The 13,557-nt window shown below is 35.8% G+C and overlaps 1 protein-coding gene across 2 annotated transcripts; it reads right to left on the bottom strand.

Annotated features, from left to right (window-relative positions):
• Nucleotides 1-291: 291 nt before the first annotated feature.
• Nucleotides 292-10,002, bottom strand: LOC107673073 (carboxy-terminal domain RNA polymerase II polypeptide A small phosphatase 2-like). Of its 2 annotated transcripts, XM_016466516.1 has the most exons (7): nucleotides 9,480-9,999; nucleotides 4,762-4,913; nucleotides 4,196-4,297; nucleotides 3,930-3,986; nucleotides 3,385-3,477; nucleotides 3,056-3,241; nucleotides 292-1,455 (listed from the first exon to the last, which is right to left on the bottom strand). In XM_016466516.1, the coding sequence occupies exons 1-7, from the start codon at nucleotides 9,538-9,540 to the stop codon at nucleotides 1,330-1,332; spliced, it is 777 nt and encodes a 258-aa protein (XP_016322002.1). In that variant the 5' UTR covers nucleotides 9,541-9,999; the 3' UTR covers nucleotides 292-1,329. The 2 variants fall into 2 exon arrangements, with proteins under 2 accessions (XP_016322002.1, XP_016322003.1); XM_016466517.1 differs by lacking the exon at nucleotides 3,385-3,477 and having other exon boundaries at nucleotides 9,480-10,002.
• Between the last annotated feature and the right edge of the window lie 3,555 nt (nucleotides 10,003-13,557).

The following is a 13,557-nucleotide window of genomic DNA, read 5'->3' as shown; positions in this document are numbered from 1 at the left end:
GCTGTTTACATGCTGTTTGAATTCTGTGCAGCTATGTATAAGGTTATTACTATTATTAATAATAGCTTACAGTGGCTCAATAAGACAATACGCACACAACATTTACATAATGTCAACAGAAAAATTTATTGTTGCAAATACAAAAGTCAAAAACGTGGCAACAGATCTTATCAGGGTTTTTTTTTTTTTTAAACAACACAATGCGCTTTTTTTTTTTATAAAACATGGCCATTTTGAATATTTGTGCTACAGTAAAAACAACTTATAATATAAAAACATGGTCATGTTCAAATAATATAAGATGGAGTACAGAGGTGGCGCGTGTGGTCTGCATCGACAGACAGTATCATACAAAGACGGACAATTCAAGTTCAATTCAGGTTCAACCAAATATACACATACATGACAGTACAAGTAATTGTCTGCATAAATACAGCAAAGAGAAAGACAATTACTGAAGATAAATCTCTTTGGTTCATTCTGTGGTGTTAATTCTGCTCCTCACGTATCATAAAACCCCATAATGTACACTTGAAGCAGACATAAGGCCACTTTAAGATTGAATACAGGAAGTGTCAAGATAAGCATGTAGTTGTAATTCACATAAAACAGGTATTTTGTAAGTAATGCCATGTTAACGCACCTCAGCAACGGTAAAAAAACTGCAGTTTAAACAAGGCCTTGTGTAAAGTAATAAGACTGATCAGAAACAAGGATGAATGAGTGCTTGGTGTCACATTTGCATTTATGGAAAAAGTATGCATAGCCTGTTGGATAAGACTGTATGTATTCCTGTGGCATTTTACGCCTGAATCTGGAATACATTAGAAACACTAGTTTTTCTTTAAAGTATGAATATGAATGTTGAAGATTAAAAAGTGTGAGGTTGAGTTCAGGTAGGACTTTGCATAGAAAGACTGGCCTGAAAGTTTATTGTGCTTTGTTATTTGCTGAGCTGTATAACATAATTGCAGATTAAGGATGACCTGCCCTCTGAACAGTTTTAATCTCCCAAATAATGTAATTTTAAATGAAAAAAAAAGGTTAATAACAAAAAATAGAAAAGTAAAAAAGGAATATAAAATCTGTAAATTGTTATTGCAAAATTCAAGCTCGATGGCTGAGACAAAGCTGGCTTCTGTTCTAACTGTTTAAGGTCCTCAAACCTTGTAGCAGAACTGCATATACTTTGTGCTGAGCAGGATTCTGAGCTTTCGTGTTTGTTTTCAGGTCAGAAGACGGAGTCTCTTGTCATATGAGCCGCTCGCGTGTGACTGGCAGTCAGTGCTACACAACGTGGAGGTTTACCCAGGTCTGGTGGTGTAGGGATTATGGACCCCTGAGTTGTTCGAGTCTGCTGTAGACATCATCAGCCTGACTTAACTCTTCAAATACTGGGATGAGGTGAAGCAGCTCCGTGTCCTCCAAGTCATCAAACCAGGACAGTACAGGAACCTGTTAAAGGCACAGAGGTTATTATAGTAATTTATTTATCTAATTTATAGTCATTTTGGGATAATTTAAATCTACTGGGTTTATGTATTTTAAAACCATGAAGATCATTTTGGATGGTGGTACATCAATCATTTTACATATACTGTAGGGTCCGATAGTCTGCAATGAAAATATTCAAAATATAATTTTAATCAAAGACATTGTAAAATTTGTCAATATAATTTCAAATGTTCTGCTTTTAAACATTTGTTAATATACACATATTTGATCAAATATATATATATATATATATAGAATGTAATATATATTTGTTTCTATTTAACATATAATACATTAGCATTCAAAAATTTGGAATCATTTATTTATTTAACTTTTTATTTTTTAAAAGATGTTTATGCTCAGTGCTGCTATTTATGTTCAATAATGTCAACTATTATTACAATTACAAATAACTTTTCTATTTAAATTTATTTTCACATTTTTGCCATCACATCCTGTAATGGCAAAGCCAAATTTACAGTAGCCATTACAAAAGAGTAAGTTTAAAGAACAGCATTTATTTGAAACAGAAATATTTTTTAACATTGTCTTTACTGTCATTTTTTTTATTGGTTTAATGCATCCTTGTGGACTAAAAAGTATTAATTTCTTAAAAATAAAATAAAAATTCAGTTATCAAACCTTTGAATGGCGGTATATATACATTACATATACTGTGTATGAGACTTTTGGACCCCACTGTATATATGTAAAATACAGCAAAAATAAACAGTTGTTAAAGGGATAGTTCACCCAAAAATAAAAATTCTGTCATTAATTACTCACCTTCATGTCGTTCCAAACCCATAAGACCTTTGTTCATCTTCGAAACACAATTTAAGATGTTTTGGAAGAAATGCAAGAGCCCTCTAACCCTGCATAGACAGCAATGCAACTGACACATTCAAGACCCAGAAAGGTAGTAAGGACATCGTTAAAATAGCCCATGTGACATCAGTGGTTCAACCTTAATTTTATGAAGCTACGAGAATACTTTTTGTGCGCAAAGAAAACAAAACTAACACATTTATTCAACAATTTCTTCTCTTCCGTATCAGTTTTGACGCACATTCACGACAGTACCCCAACGCATCCGGGTTCTACATCAGAACGCCAGCTCCTGCATCAAGCAGCATCACACGCATGTGTCGTGGTACGGTCATGAACGCGCAGCAGAGACCGACACGGAAGAGAAGAATTGTTGAATGAAGTCTGGGTTTTTTTTGTTTCGTTTTCTTTGCACACAAAAAGTATTCTCGTAGCTTCATAAAATGAATGTTGAACCACTGATGTCACATGGGCTATTTTAACAATGTCCTTACTACCTTTCTGGGTCTTGAATGTGCCTGTGCAGGGTCAGAAAGCACTCGGATTTCATCAAACATATCTTAATTTGTGTTCCAAAGATGAACAGAGGTCTTACAGGTTTGGAATAACATGGCACTAACTAATAACAGAATTTTCATTTCTGGGTGAACTAACCCTTTAAATAGCAAGAGGGAGAATCTAGAAGGCAGGCTTTAACAAAAACGCTAAATAGCGGCAGGACAGTGAAACCCACAGCATTCTCGGGGTGGAAGATGTAGGAGGCAGGGGAGTTGTCCAGGATCAGGGTTTTGTGGAGCTCACGGCCGAGGCGACTCAGGTCTTTAACATAGCAGCCTTGATAGAAGACGCAAGATTCACGGAAGAGGCGTGTGCGGAACACGCCACACTGATCCAGCAGGTCAGTCACAGGGTCTGCATACTAACAGCCATGAATGAGGACAAGGAGGGATGGGTTAAAGACACTTTGTTACTGGAGAAGAAAATAAATCTAACACTACAGGAGCATAACTGACCAGCACTAGTGAGGAATTTCTATTTCCCGAAGCTCCTAATAATGAATACCTTAGCAAGGCTGGCAGTGAACAGAACACATTCAAACAGTTCTCCCATCCTCTGGAGAAACTCATCCACGTATGGCCTCTTCAACACATACACCTAAAACACAGATGGGTTCGTTGTTGTTCATGTGACTAATGATTTTAATTCACCATTCAAATGTAGAGGCTTTAGAGTTGCAACATTCTGTAAATAAAATTAATCACAAAATGTTCTGTAGATCCATTTAGTGCTGTCGCTCGTAGCCTCCTCCTGAAACAAGTAATCAAGAATAGGCCGTACTAGTGGGAACTAACCTATCCTGGATTACTTGAACCAGGCAGAGGCCAAATGCAGTTAAATAAATGAATTAATGGGCAATCTTGTGATTGTGCGCTGATGTCACAATCTGAAAAGTTGCTCTTACATCAGTCCAGCAGATGGCGCTCATCATTCACTTTTAAATATACTACATTAACATCTCCACTCTCCTCCAGCACAATTCAAGTCAGTGCGCACTGGCAGGGGATTACTGCTGTTTCTCACATACACAAACATTTATCAGATCTCACCTGGTGTGTGGTCCCCTCAATGTCCACAGGCACAATGAAATCTGCATTGCTTATTGGCTACAAAAACAATGTGGATACGGTTAAAAACACCAGTGGAGTGATAAACTGTTATTAACACAGTTGTTTGCATGCCAATAATTGTTGCTTACATGCAATAATTACAGTACAGCTAATATTTCATATGCACCTATTCTTAGTTACACAGTATGAAGCTCCTTAAAATTACAAATTTACAATATCAATCAGTGTTAATAACCTGGGTGTACCTTAAAGGAGCTATGCACCAGTGTTTCATCCAGATCTATGATCACACAGATCTTTCCCTGGTCCTGAGAGGTCACTGCTGGCAGTAGACACTCTCCTGGTATCTACAGATAAGACATAACAGATCAATATTTTTTATTTCCTAATCATGCGGACTTTTAACTCAGTCAAACGACCAAAAAAAAAAATTAAAAAAAAAAAAACCCAGAGAAAAAAAAAATACATTGCATTGCCCCTTCATTGTCTGAACAGTACATTTAATTTTACACATCCAGATTACAATACATAATTATAATAATTTTATATGAAATATTTAGTATTTCTCTAGCCACACACACACACACAAACACACACACACTTCAAATAATATTAAATAATATATATAATAAAACAATTTGACAATGTACAGTTGTTGATTTACTTTTTTTTGCGAAATGACAATTTAACGATTGGCAGTTATTTCTAGTTAATCCTTAAAATGTTTCTTTCTTTATTTGTTTCATGTTTCAATGACACAAAATAAACTAGAACAAAAAGTGACAGAGTTGATTAATGGTTACTATAATACTTTGGCAATGGTCCCATTGTCCTCAGGCGCTAGCAAGGCATCATGGGTAGGTGATGTTGGCAGTTGGGCATCTTGAGCTCGAAGGCAACAGATGAGCTTTTTGAAGATATTCCTACTCCCAGGTTTCTGAGGCGAGCTTTTATTCACCTGATCTGTTTGAACACAATAAAGCAATTTTTTCAAATGCATAATTTGCATATATTAGTCCCGCTGATAATTGCATTGCATAAACATAGCATAAAAAGGCTCATGTTGCGTGGTTTATAAACAATCCCACTAAGTGCTACTGCCAAACCCCACCCAGAGCGCATTAGTAAATGTTAATAAATATTTTCAATGAACCACTTTAGTCTCCAATAGATGAAAAACAGAAACTTCAGCAACAGTCAGCTAGATACATTTGCATCAAATGCACCACTGAGCCTTGACAGTGCTCTTAAATAATTCAGAGCACTGGAATGAAATGTATGTTTTCGTCAGTAAATACGGCGCCTATCAACATCAAAATGACCAAATGCTCAGCCGCCCCTCTCCAGAGATGGCACAGAAAATCTGTTTTAAATGAGACTGCTGGCCACGGCTGGTATATGTTATATAATCTCAGAGGGCGGGAAAGCCCACACATTTCAGCTGTACCTTTGGAGCAAAACATACACACACTCTAACGCACTCACACACGGCTCCTGCCATTTCATCACAGGAGAGTCATGGCAGAAACAAGACCTAGAAGTCTTGTAGCCACAGAAATAAGATGTTTTGTAACACAACATCTGTAGCGGGCTTTGTTGTGCATTACCGAGGGACTCCTTGCATATTTAGGGGGCTTCTGCATACTTATGCTTGCAAATATCTGCATGTAAGTGAAACATGATTTTGTTCAGACATGCCTGTTGAGATTCCCAAGAAGAAAAAAAATAGACACAAAAGCTGTCGCAACATGAAAGTGCACCATGCAATGATTAGAATCAGTTTTTTTATTGCTATGGTAATGTAACTTCAGCACTACTAATGAATTGTTTTTTTCTCAGCTAAAGGAATTGACCGTGATGATGAGCAGGGGCTGATCCCAGGCACCTTTTCCCCCTCTCGTTCCCTATGGGAGCTTATGTAGCCATAGGAATCATCTTATGTAACATACGAGCAGCATGTACAGCAGAGGGAGGATGCGAGAAAATGGCCTCCTTCGTCATCATTTACTCTGTGCTGTATTTGTCCATCTGTACACTCGCTGATAATGCCCTGCTTAACAACACGACTCAGGAAATGGAGTACAAGGAAAATGTATCCATGAATTCAAATGCACCTTCTTGAAAACATTTTTCACATGAGGATGGAGCGATACTGCCGAGCATTTAGAGCGGACTGGAAAGGGTGTTTTGTTAAGGACCGTCAAAGGTTCTGCTAGAAGCTTTTAAGTGGTCAGGGTTTCTAGCTATTACACTTCTGCTCAGACCTAATCTAATGAGATTGTGTGTGTGCTTTTTAATCCGTTTACCAAAAAACAGTTTAACTGCTGAATAAAAGAAACTTCTAATTTCATCCTCAGTGAATTGTCATCTATTTTCCTAGATAATAAAGATCTCCAAGGTGAATTAAATGGCAAGCACGGATTTGAGTTTCAAGGGATCGTGTGTAACTGGAGTCTAAGGAATCTGTTAAGAAAACAACAAGGTCTTGATATTTGTAATTAGACCAGTGGACAAAGTAACACAGAATTTTTTTTTTCTCAGTTGTTTTGCATGTATCTAATAGGTGAAGATCAGAAAACACTGGTATAACAGCAGCAATGTTTTCAATGTCTTAGATTTGCTCAAACCAGTTTTACACATATCGTATTATCAATACATATGGGAAGCTATTTTTCAGGCATTCAGATTGCTGTCTGAGCACTAATATAAACACAATTCTAATGCATTAAAATACATCAAAATTGTGTATCTAATAAAAAAAAAAAATCCTTAGAATGAAAATTCACTGAGCTCTTGAAGCACATGTATAGTGACTTAATAGTGATCAACATGCCTGGTATTTTTTTTATTTGATGATTTTCAGATTATCTGCTACCTGAGTGCATATTTAGTGTTTTCAAATATTTAATATATAACTGCAATTTTCTCATTTGCTATCATTAATTTGCGTTATGTACTGTATTGGCTTTATATCGGCAGTCTGTCACCCTACATATCAGCCTCAGTATCAGTTGTTGAAAAACATCCATACTGGATAACATTTATATTTAAACTAAGCATTGCTTTTATTGCCTTTCTTTATGAATTGCATTTTGATGTTATGATGTACATTAAACTAAACCAAACCACAGCTGCATACCGATGGATATTCAGCTAATGACAAAATGAGACATAACTGTCTACATTATACATTTCTAAGATTGAATCCTTGCTTGATTTGAATACCAATATATTCAACAAACTCATTTAATCTAATTCCACAAGGTTCTATAGCAAGGATATACAAACCTTTACATAAACATTGCAAACATTCTTAGCATTTGGTATCTGGTGTAGGGGTCAATGACGTGACTTGTACAGATCTATTAAAATGATTCAAAAACACTTTAAGAAATGCAGTTCATACAGAAATGACTTGAATATGGCTTCTATAATATTTTCAGATGCTAAATTAAAATGAATTAGATATTTTATTGTGAAGGTTAAGATAAAAAATGTCTACATAGTGTAGCTGTCTGGAGAATGTAAAAAAGAAAATTTAATTAAAAGGATTAAATTCTTGAAAAAATAATTGGTGGTAAAAGTAATTACATATAAATATTTGTTATTGTTTCTTAAAATAATATTAATAATATTTGAAAAACTGCTGACAGACAAATCAAAGTCAATGTGGCATAACAACAAGCAGGAAGCCATTTTGTTGCCATGTCACGAAACAGAGGACCCTTTTAGACCCTGACAAGTGTGAATTATAGCCATTTAGTTTGTTAAAAAAAAAAGACATTATATATGTATTTTTATATTTATATATTTTTGACCTTTTAAAGCATTTTTTATATTTATGACTCAAAAATTCATTATATTTTTACCTTGAAAAATATATTTGAAAATGTTTTTGAATTGAGTGCACTCACATGCTACGTGAAAATAAACTATTTTAGTGCTTTTTACTGGGTTGGGTTACACCACTTGATAGTTTCAGAGTTACGGAGTCTGAATATTTGCATAAAATGGTATAAAATGATTTTCAAACCATCATAAATACAAAGTTTATGTCTTAGACGCTAAATGGCACATATGTTTTAAACTATACTGGTAAATTGATTTAACCTTTTCATATTATTGTCTTACATACATATATTCACATCCCAAACACCATCATTTCTGAGAGTCTTTGCTGTTATAGCCACAAACAAAAAAGTCACACTGCACACTTTATGCCAGCGTGTACAAACTGAGTTCAAGGGGTCTTCAAGGAAATTCTGCAGACTTGGCTTGGCTATTTTCCCAACATTATGGCTGCTCGTAATTCACTAATCCAGAGATCGTAAACATCTGAAATAATACCCTAATTGACATCAGTGAAGTACAGTCATACTAGAACGACCGGTGTTTATATTGTTTTTGCGTTAGATCTATAATAAGCGCACAGCTCTGCGCTATTTACAAGGCTCACGATAAACAATGGCACGAACTGCGCGTCAAAACAGTGAGCAGATAGACTCGCCCGCCAGGTAGTAAGTAAGGGGTTACAAAATGGTTACTATGTAATTTTCCGCATAACACCGTGGCCTTTACTCGTTAAACGTCTAGATAAGGCCTTCGTTAACCGTTAAGGTTTACGCGTGTAATCGCAGCGTCGCGCGGCAGATGGAGGGCGTGTGCTGAGGGGTGTGTTGCGCATTCCAGCGCGGCACCTTGCGCTCTCCATTAGGCCGATGTTTTTCGACATTTCAACTCGATATTTGGTGTAGTTTTACTTCGGTAGAAGTGTGAGATGTGCTAGTGTAGGTAAGTCGATTAACGTAACCAGAAAATGTTTATGCAACACGATCTGCATAAGGTTAAAACAACATGTCACTCAATTTAACTTATCCATTAACCAAACGATGAAACGACGTCGACAAAAGAGGAAACAACATGCAACACGAATTAACTTGGCTGGATTGGTTAACGTTATATGTTTAAAACAATGTCCAAACATCAGAATCACATCTATTGCGTAAACGAAAAATAAATAATACATAAATAAAACACATACTTTCTTAATATACACTAAGGAGCCCAGATAAAAAGGGGAAAAAAAAAACATTAAAGAGAGAAAAACATGTCAACGTTTTCTAGTTAACGTTACACGTCGTCTGAAATTCTTAAAAAAAACATATTACGTAAACATTCAGAAATGCCTTACTGCAACAGCAAAGCATGTAACGTTACATGGTAAAATAAGTTAGACATGTATTTCTCTTTATTAAGCCATATACAAAACTGAGCAGATTTACATTTCGCCGTACGGAGCGGAATTCGTTAAGTTCCAACGGTTTGAACTTAACGTAACGAATTCCGCTCGCGACTGTGACATGTCAATCAGCTCGATATGACAAATAACTGTCATAGCGCGAGCGTCGAACACGCTCGAATCGCGCACCGAACAGCGCGACGCGATAACGCCAGACAGAGAATATGTAACCAGAAAGAGCTGACAGCGCTAAAACATAACCGTTTAGCATGTGACAGTGCGTTGCCTACCTGTTTTCGAAGACAACCGAGAATCCTCTCTCTGCACTTGAGTGATGACAGAACTTTCCATCTAACAAACGCACAGCCCTCAAAGTCCAACCAACCTTTTCCAGCGACAAACAGTCGGTCCGCATTTAGTGGCATTAAAAGCTAGCGAGGCTTGAAATGAATAATTTCCGTTCGCGCAAAAATATCTCAAACCTACGGCGACAAAATATTTTGATATTTATTTATTCCCGCCTTCTATTCTCTTCCACATGGGAGGGGCATGGCACTTTGTTTTGTTTTCTCTTATCTGCTATTTTCTAGGCTTCGCGTCTCGGTTTACTTTATCGCTTGTATATTTATCCATAGCCCCCTCTAGTCTTGGTAAAGCCCTCACTTTTTCTCCAACAACATGGAGAATCCAGGCGAAAGAAGAAAAACAACCGAGGACATGGGGCAATGACGGTTTCAAGTTCCCCTTACTACAGATAAACAACCCCGTAGCTGGGCAATATCCAAAATAGTATTTTTAAAAAATACACGACCAATTCGCTCAGGAGTAAAATGTAAGAAGAGAAGACGCGAAACTAGTCGATAATTTACGGTTTTTATGTTTTTCTGCGTATTGTTTTGCGTTGGACGGACTCGCAGGGGCGCCTTGAAACAGATGGGCGTTTCGGATTGGATCTCCAGGAAGTGGGAGTAGCTGAAGCATTCTTCTGTTCTGCACACTCCACACTGAAAACATTCCAGTGTTGGTTTTGACGCAAATCAGTAGTCAGAAGCGGTCATATTAATCTAAACTGCAGTGGCGGAATGCTCATTTAATAATGAGGAAATTGCAAAGGAAATTAGTAATGGGATTGAACGGGTAATATCTGAAAAAAAAAAAAAAAAACCTCGGGGGTTTTAAAAATGCATCACACCTAATCCACCTAATCATTTTTCTACTGATCCTCTTCAATATTGTAGTTGTGATGATGATGAAGTGGATTAATCAAGGCTATATATTGAGCAATTCAAAATATCTGTTTTTGTTGTCATTGCAGAATTCGAGTTACCTGTGGATTCTGTGCCTAAAAAAGGTAATTTAATCAAACATAAAAAATTGTCCAAAATTATAAGACAGTGATTCATAAAGTGGTATTTTATTGTGTTCGTTAACAAATAAATAAACTAGAGCACAATCAAGTTATTAAATTATTATTCAAAGTCGTTTATGTATATTTATTGAGTGCTAAATGTATTTTATTTGCTCAAATTAATGCAAGTGTAATGTAAATTCCAGCATGAGATTTCTTGGAGTATGACATCACTAAAATAAATTCACTAATTAGGTCATTAAACTTTAACATTAAAAATGAACAAAATAATCAAACTTCACAAAACCATGTTATAAGAACTTGTTTGCTTTGATAATAAGCTATTTCATGTCATGGTATGAAATAGTTGGTCAGAAAAAGCATCATTGTAAAACTGCAGTGGACAGCTGTGTGAAAAAATATATATGCATAATTTCTGAATTATGAAAACTTAATTGCCCTGTATAATGCCTTCCGCAACCCAGGTAGGTGTTAATTTAATGCAGTGATGGGCAAACTTGGCCCTTCCAGGCCACTTTCCTGCAGAGATTTGATCCAACCCTGATATGATTCACTTGCCTGTAGCCTTCTAGTAATCTTGAAGACAATGATTAGCTGGTTCAGGTGTGTTTGATTAGGGTTGGAGCTAACATCTGAAGGAAAGTGGCCTGGAAGTGCCAAGTTTGCCCACCCCTGATTTAATGATTGAATGATTTAATGAATTATTGTATAGCATCCAATTTGTTTGCAAACAATGTGAAATGAAAGCTGTGCTACTTCATTCTATGTTTCTACATTCTGTGTTTCTATCCATTTAAAAAAAAAAAATCATATATGGTAAATGTAAGTGATAAAAGGATAACAGGCATAGTTTGAGGTCTGAGTACTGCCCAGAACTCCTATGTTGGAGATCTATTTCTGACTATTCCCAAATGGGACCAATTCTACACCACAAAACCAAGACATAAACAACAAAGGTACCACTGTTTACATTCCTAGTTTTAGAAATGTGGAAGTTGTGCAGATGTCAGATGTGACAAAAATAAGTGTAAGCGGGAGAGCTCCGAAACATGTTCTGCTTTTTTTTTTGCAACTCTGCAGTGGAAGGCATGGAATCACAAAAAAGCCATTCTGTTTACAATGCATTATAATATCAAACCATACTATTTCAAACATTTTTTTTAAAAGAAGATAAAACATTAAAATATGCTTTTATGGTAAAATAAATTCTGCTTAAAAAATAGCAACACATTTTATTTTATTTTTTTTAATAACTACAATTTTCAGCCCAGTGTAAATGAAAGCTTCAGTCACACTTTAGTTTGGCGACTCATTGTCATATAACTATTACCTATTACTTTTACCTCAATAAAATCCTAATTTGCTGCTTATTTTTATTAATAGTTCGTAAGGTATTGCTGAGTTAAGTTTAGGTATGGGGTAGGAGAAGGGATCTAAATATGGTCATGCAGAATAAGGCATCAATATGTGATTTATAAGTACTAATAAACAGCCAGTATGCTAGTATGCATGCCAATAAGCATGCTAATAAGTTAATAGTAAGAACTGGTCCCTATAAACCAAAGTGTTACCAAAGCTTTTCTTACAGAAGCTTTAACACCTCTTCCTTGCTGTATACAGTGCCCCTTGTTTGTCCTGTTGACTAAACATTCCATAGAGGTCAAAACTGAGCGATAAAAAGACATTGTTAATGAAGCTTTATCTTGATTTACACAAGTCGAGCTGAGAGCTCTTTGTAAAATGATTTAATATTGAAATAATAGTTACAGCAAAGAAGCTGGTGTAAAAGACAGTCACTCAAGGTGCAAGTAATCATAAAAAGTATTTATGGAGGCTTTTCACAATTAAATTCTAATGATTCAAGAATTTTTGTCATTTTGTATAATTTGTTTTCACAAGAAAAAAGCATAAATATATTTCCATTACTCATTTAATTTCTTATCATTGAAATTTACAATACATAAAGAGCAAAAGTGTGTTCAAAGACTCAAGACCCAAGAACCAACATTTGGCTCTTAAAGGAAAAGTTCACCCAAAAATATAAAAGTTTGTTGAAAATGTACTCATCTTCAGGTCATCCAAGATGTAGATGAGTTTGTTTCTTCTTCTGAACAAATTTGGAGAAATTTAACATTACTTCACTTGCTCACCAATAGATCCTCTGCAGTGAATGGGTGCCGTCAGAATAAGAGACCAAACAGCTGATAATCAGGAGAGAAATATGCACAGGTCAAGCATTGTTTAAAAGTGAAAACATAAAAAAAAAAAAAAAAAAGTTAAAATTGTATTGGTGGATTTTGATATGGGAGGATAACAGGGGATAGACTTTTTCACTGGATCAAGCATTATAATGGATTATTGACTCATATTTGGTTTAAAGTTAAAAGATAGTGTGGATTAATATTATTGTTTTTAATTAGCTGTTTGAACTCTCAGTTTGACGGCACCCATTCACTGCAGAGGATCCATTGGTGAGCAAGTGATGTAATGCTAAATTTTTTCCAAATCTGTTCCAATGAAGAAACAAACTCATCTACATCTTGGATGGCTAGGTAGATCCCCTTTGTAAATCTGTAGATACCATCGTGGAGTTGTACCTGCCTCCAAAAAGTTCATTAAACCCAAATGGTAATCCTAGAACCTGCCCTAACCCAAAAGGGCAACCTAATTGCTGTGTTTTTATAAGGTTACATTTCTGGATTGGTGCCTTGAACAAGGAGGGAGCGAAATTAGAACCTGTTCCTTAAAACTCAAGCATTTGTGGTGTACATTTCAAGACAAGCAAACAAGAAAACTGTCAAGCTCTTCAACATACTGGTCAGGGCCCGCATTCTTAAAGCTTCTAAGATTCCTATAAGAAAGCTCCTATACTTACTAAATCAGCATATTAGACCGATTTCTGAAGGGTCATGTGATACTAAACACTGGAGTAATGGAGTAATTCAGCTTTACCAGGAATAAATGACATTTTAAAATATATTAAAACAGGAAACAGTTAT

The sequence above is a fragment of the Sinocyclocheilus anshuiensis genome, unplaced genomic scaffold (genome assembly GCF_001515605.1).
Source record: "Sinocyclocheilus anshuiensis isolate Anshui unplaced genomic scaffold, SAMN03320099.WGS_v1.1 scaffold364, whole genome shotgun sequence".
Lineage (NCBI taxonomy): Eukaryota > Metazoa > Chordata > Actinopteri > Cypriniformes > Cyprinidae > Sinocyclocheilus > Sinocyclocheilus anshuiensis.
Note: the sequence above shows the minus strand (reverse complement) of the source record. Positions and strands in the feature narration are given on the sequence as shown.

Excerpts from the sequence above, each read along its gene's own strand:
- LOC107673073 (XM_016466516.1), bottom strand. The coding sequence starts at position 9,540 with ATGGAAAGTTCTGTCATCACTCAAGTGCAGAGAGAGGATTCTCGGTTG. Across the intron at positions 4,914-9,479 it reads TCGGTTGTCTTCGAAAACAG|ATCAGGTGAATAAAAGCTCG; the intron begins GTAGGCAACGCA and ends GTGTTCAAACAG. Across the intron at positions 3,242-3,384 it reads TCACTGCCAGCCTTGCTAAG|TATGCAGACCCTGTGACTGA; the intron begins GTATTCATTATT and ends CATGGCTGTTAG.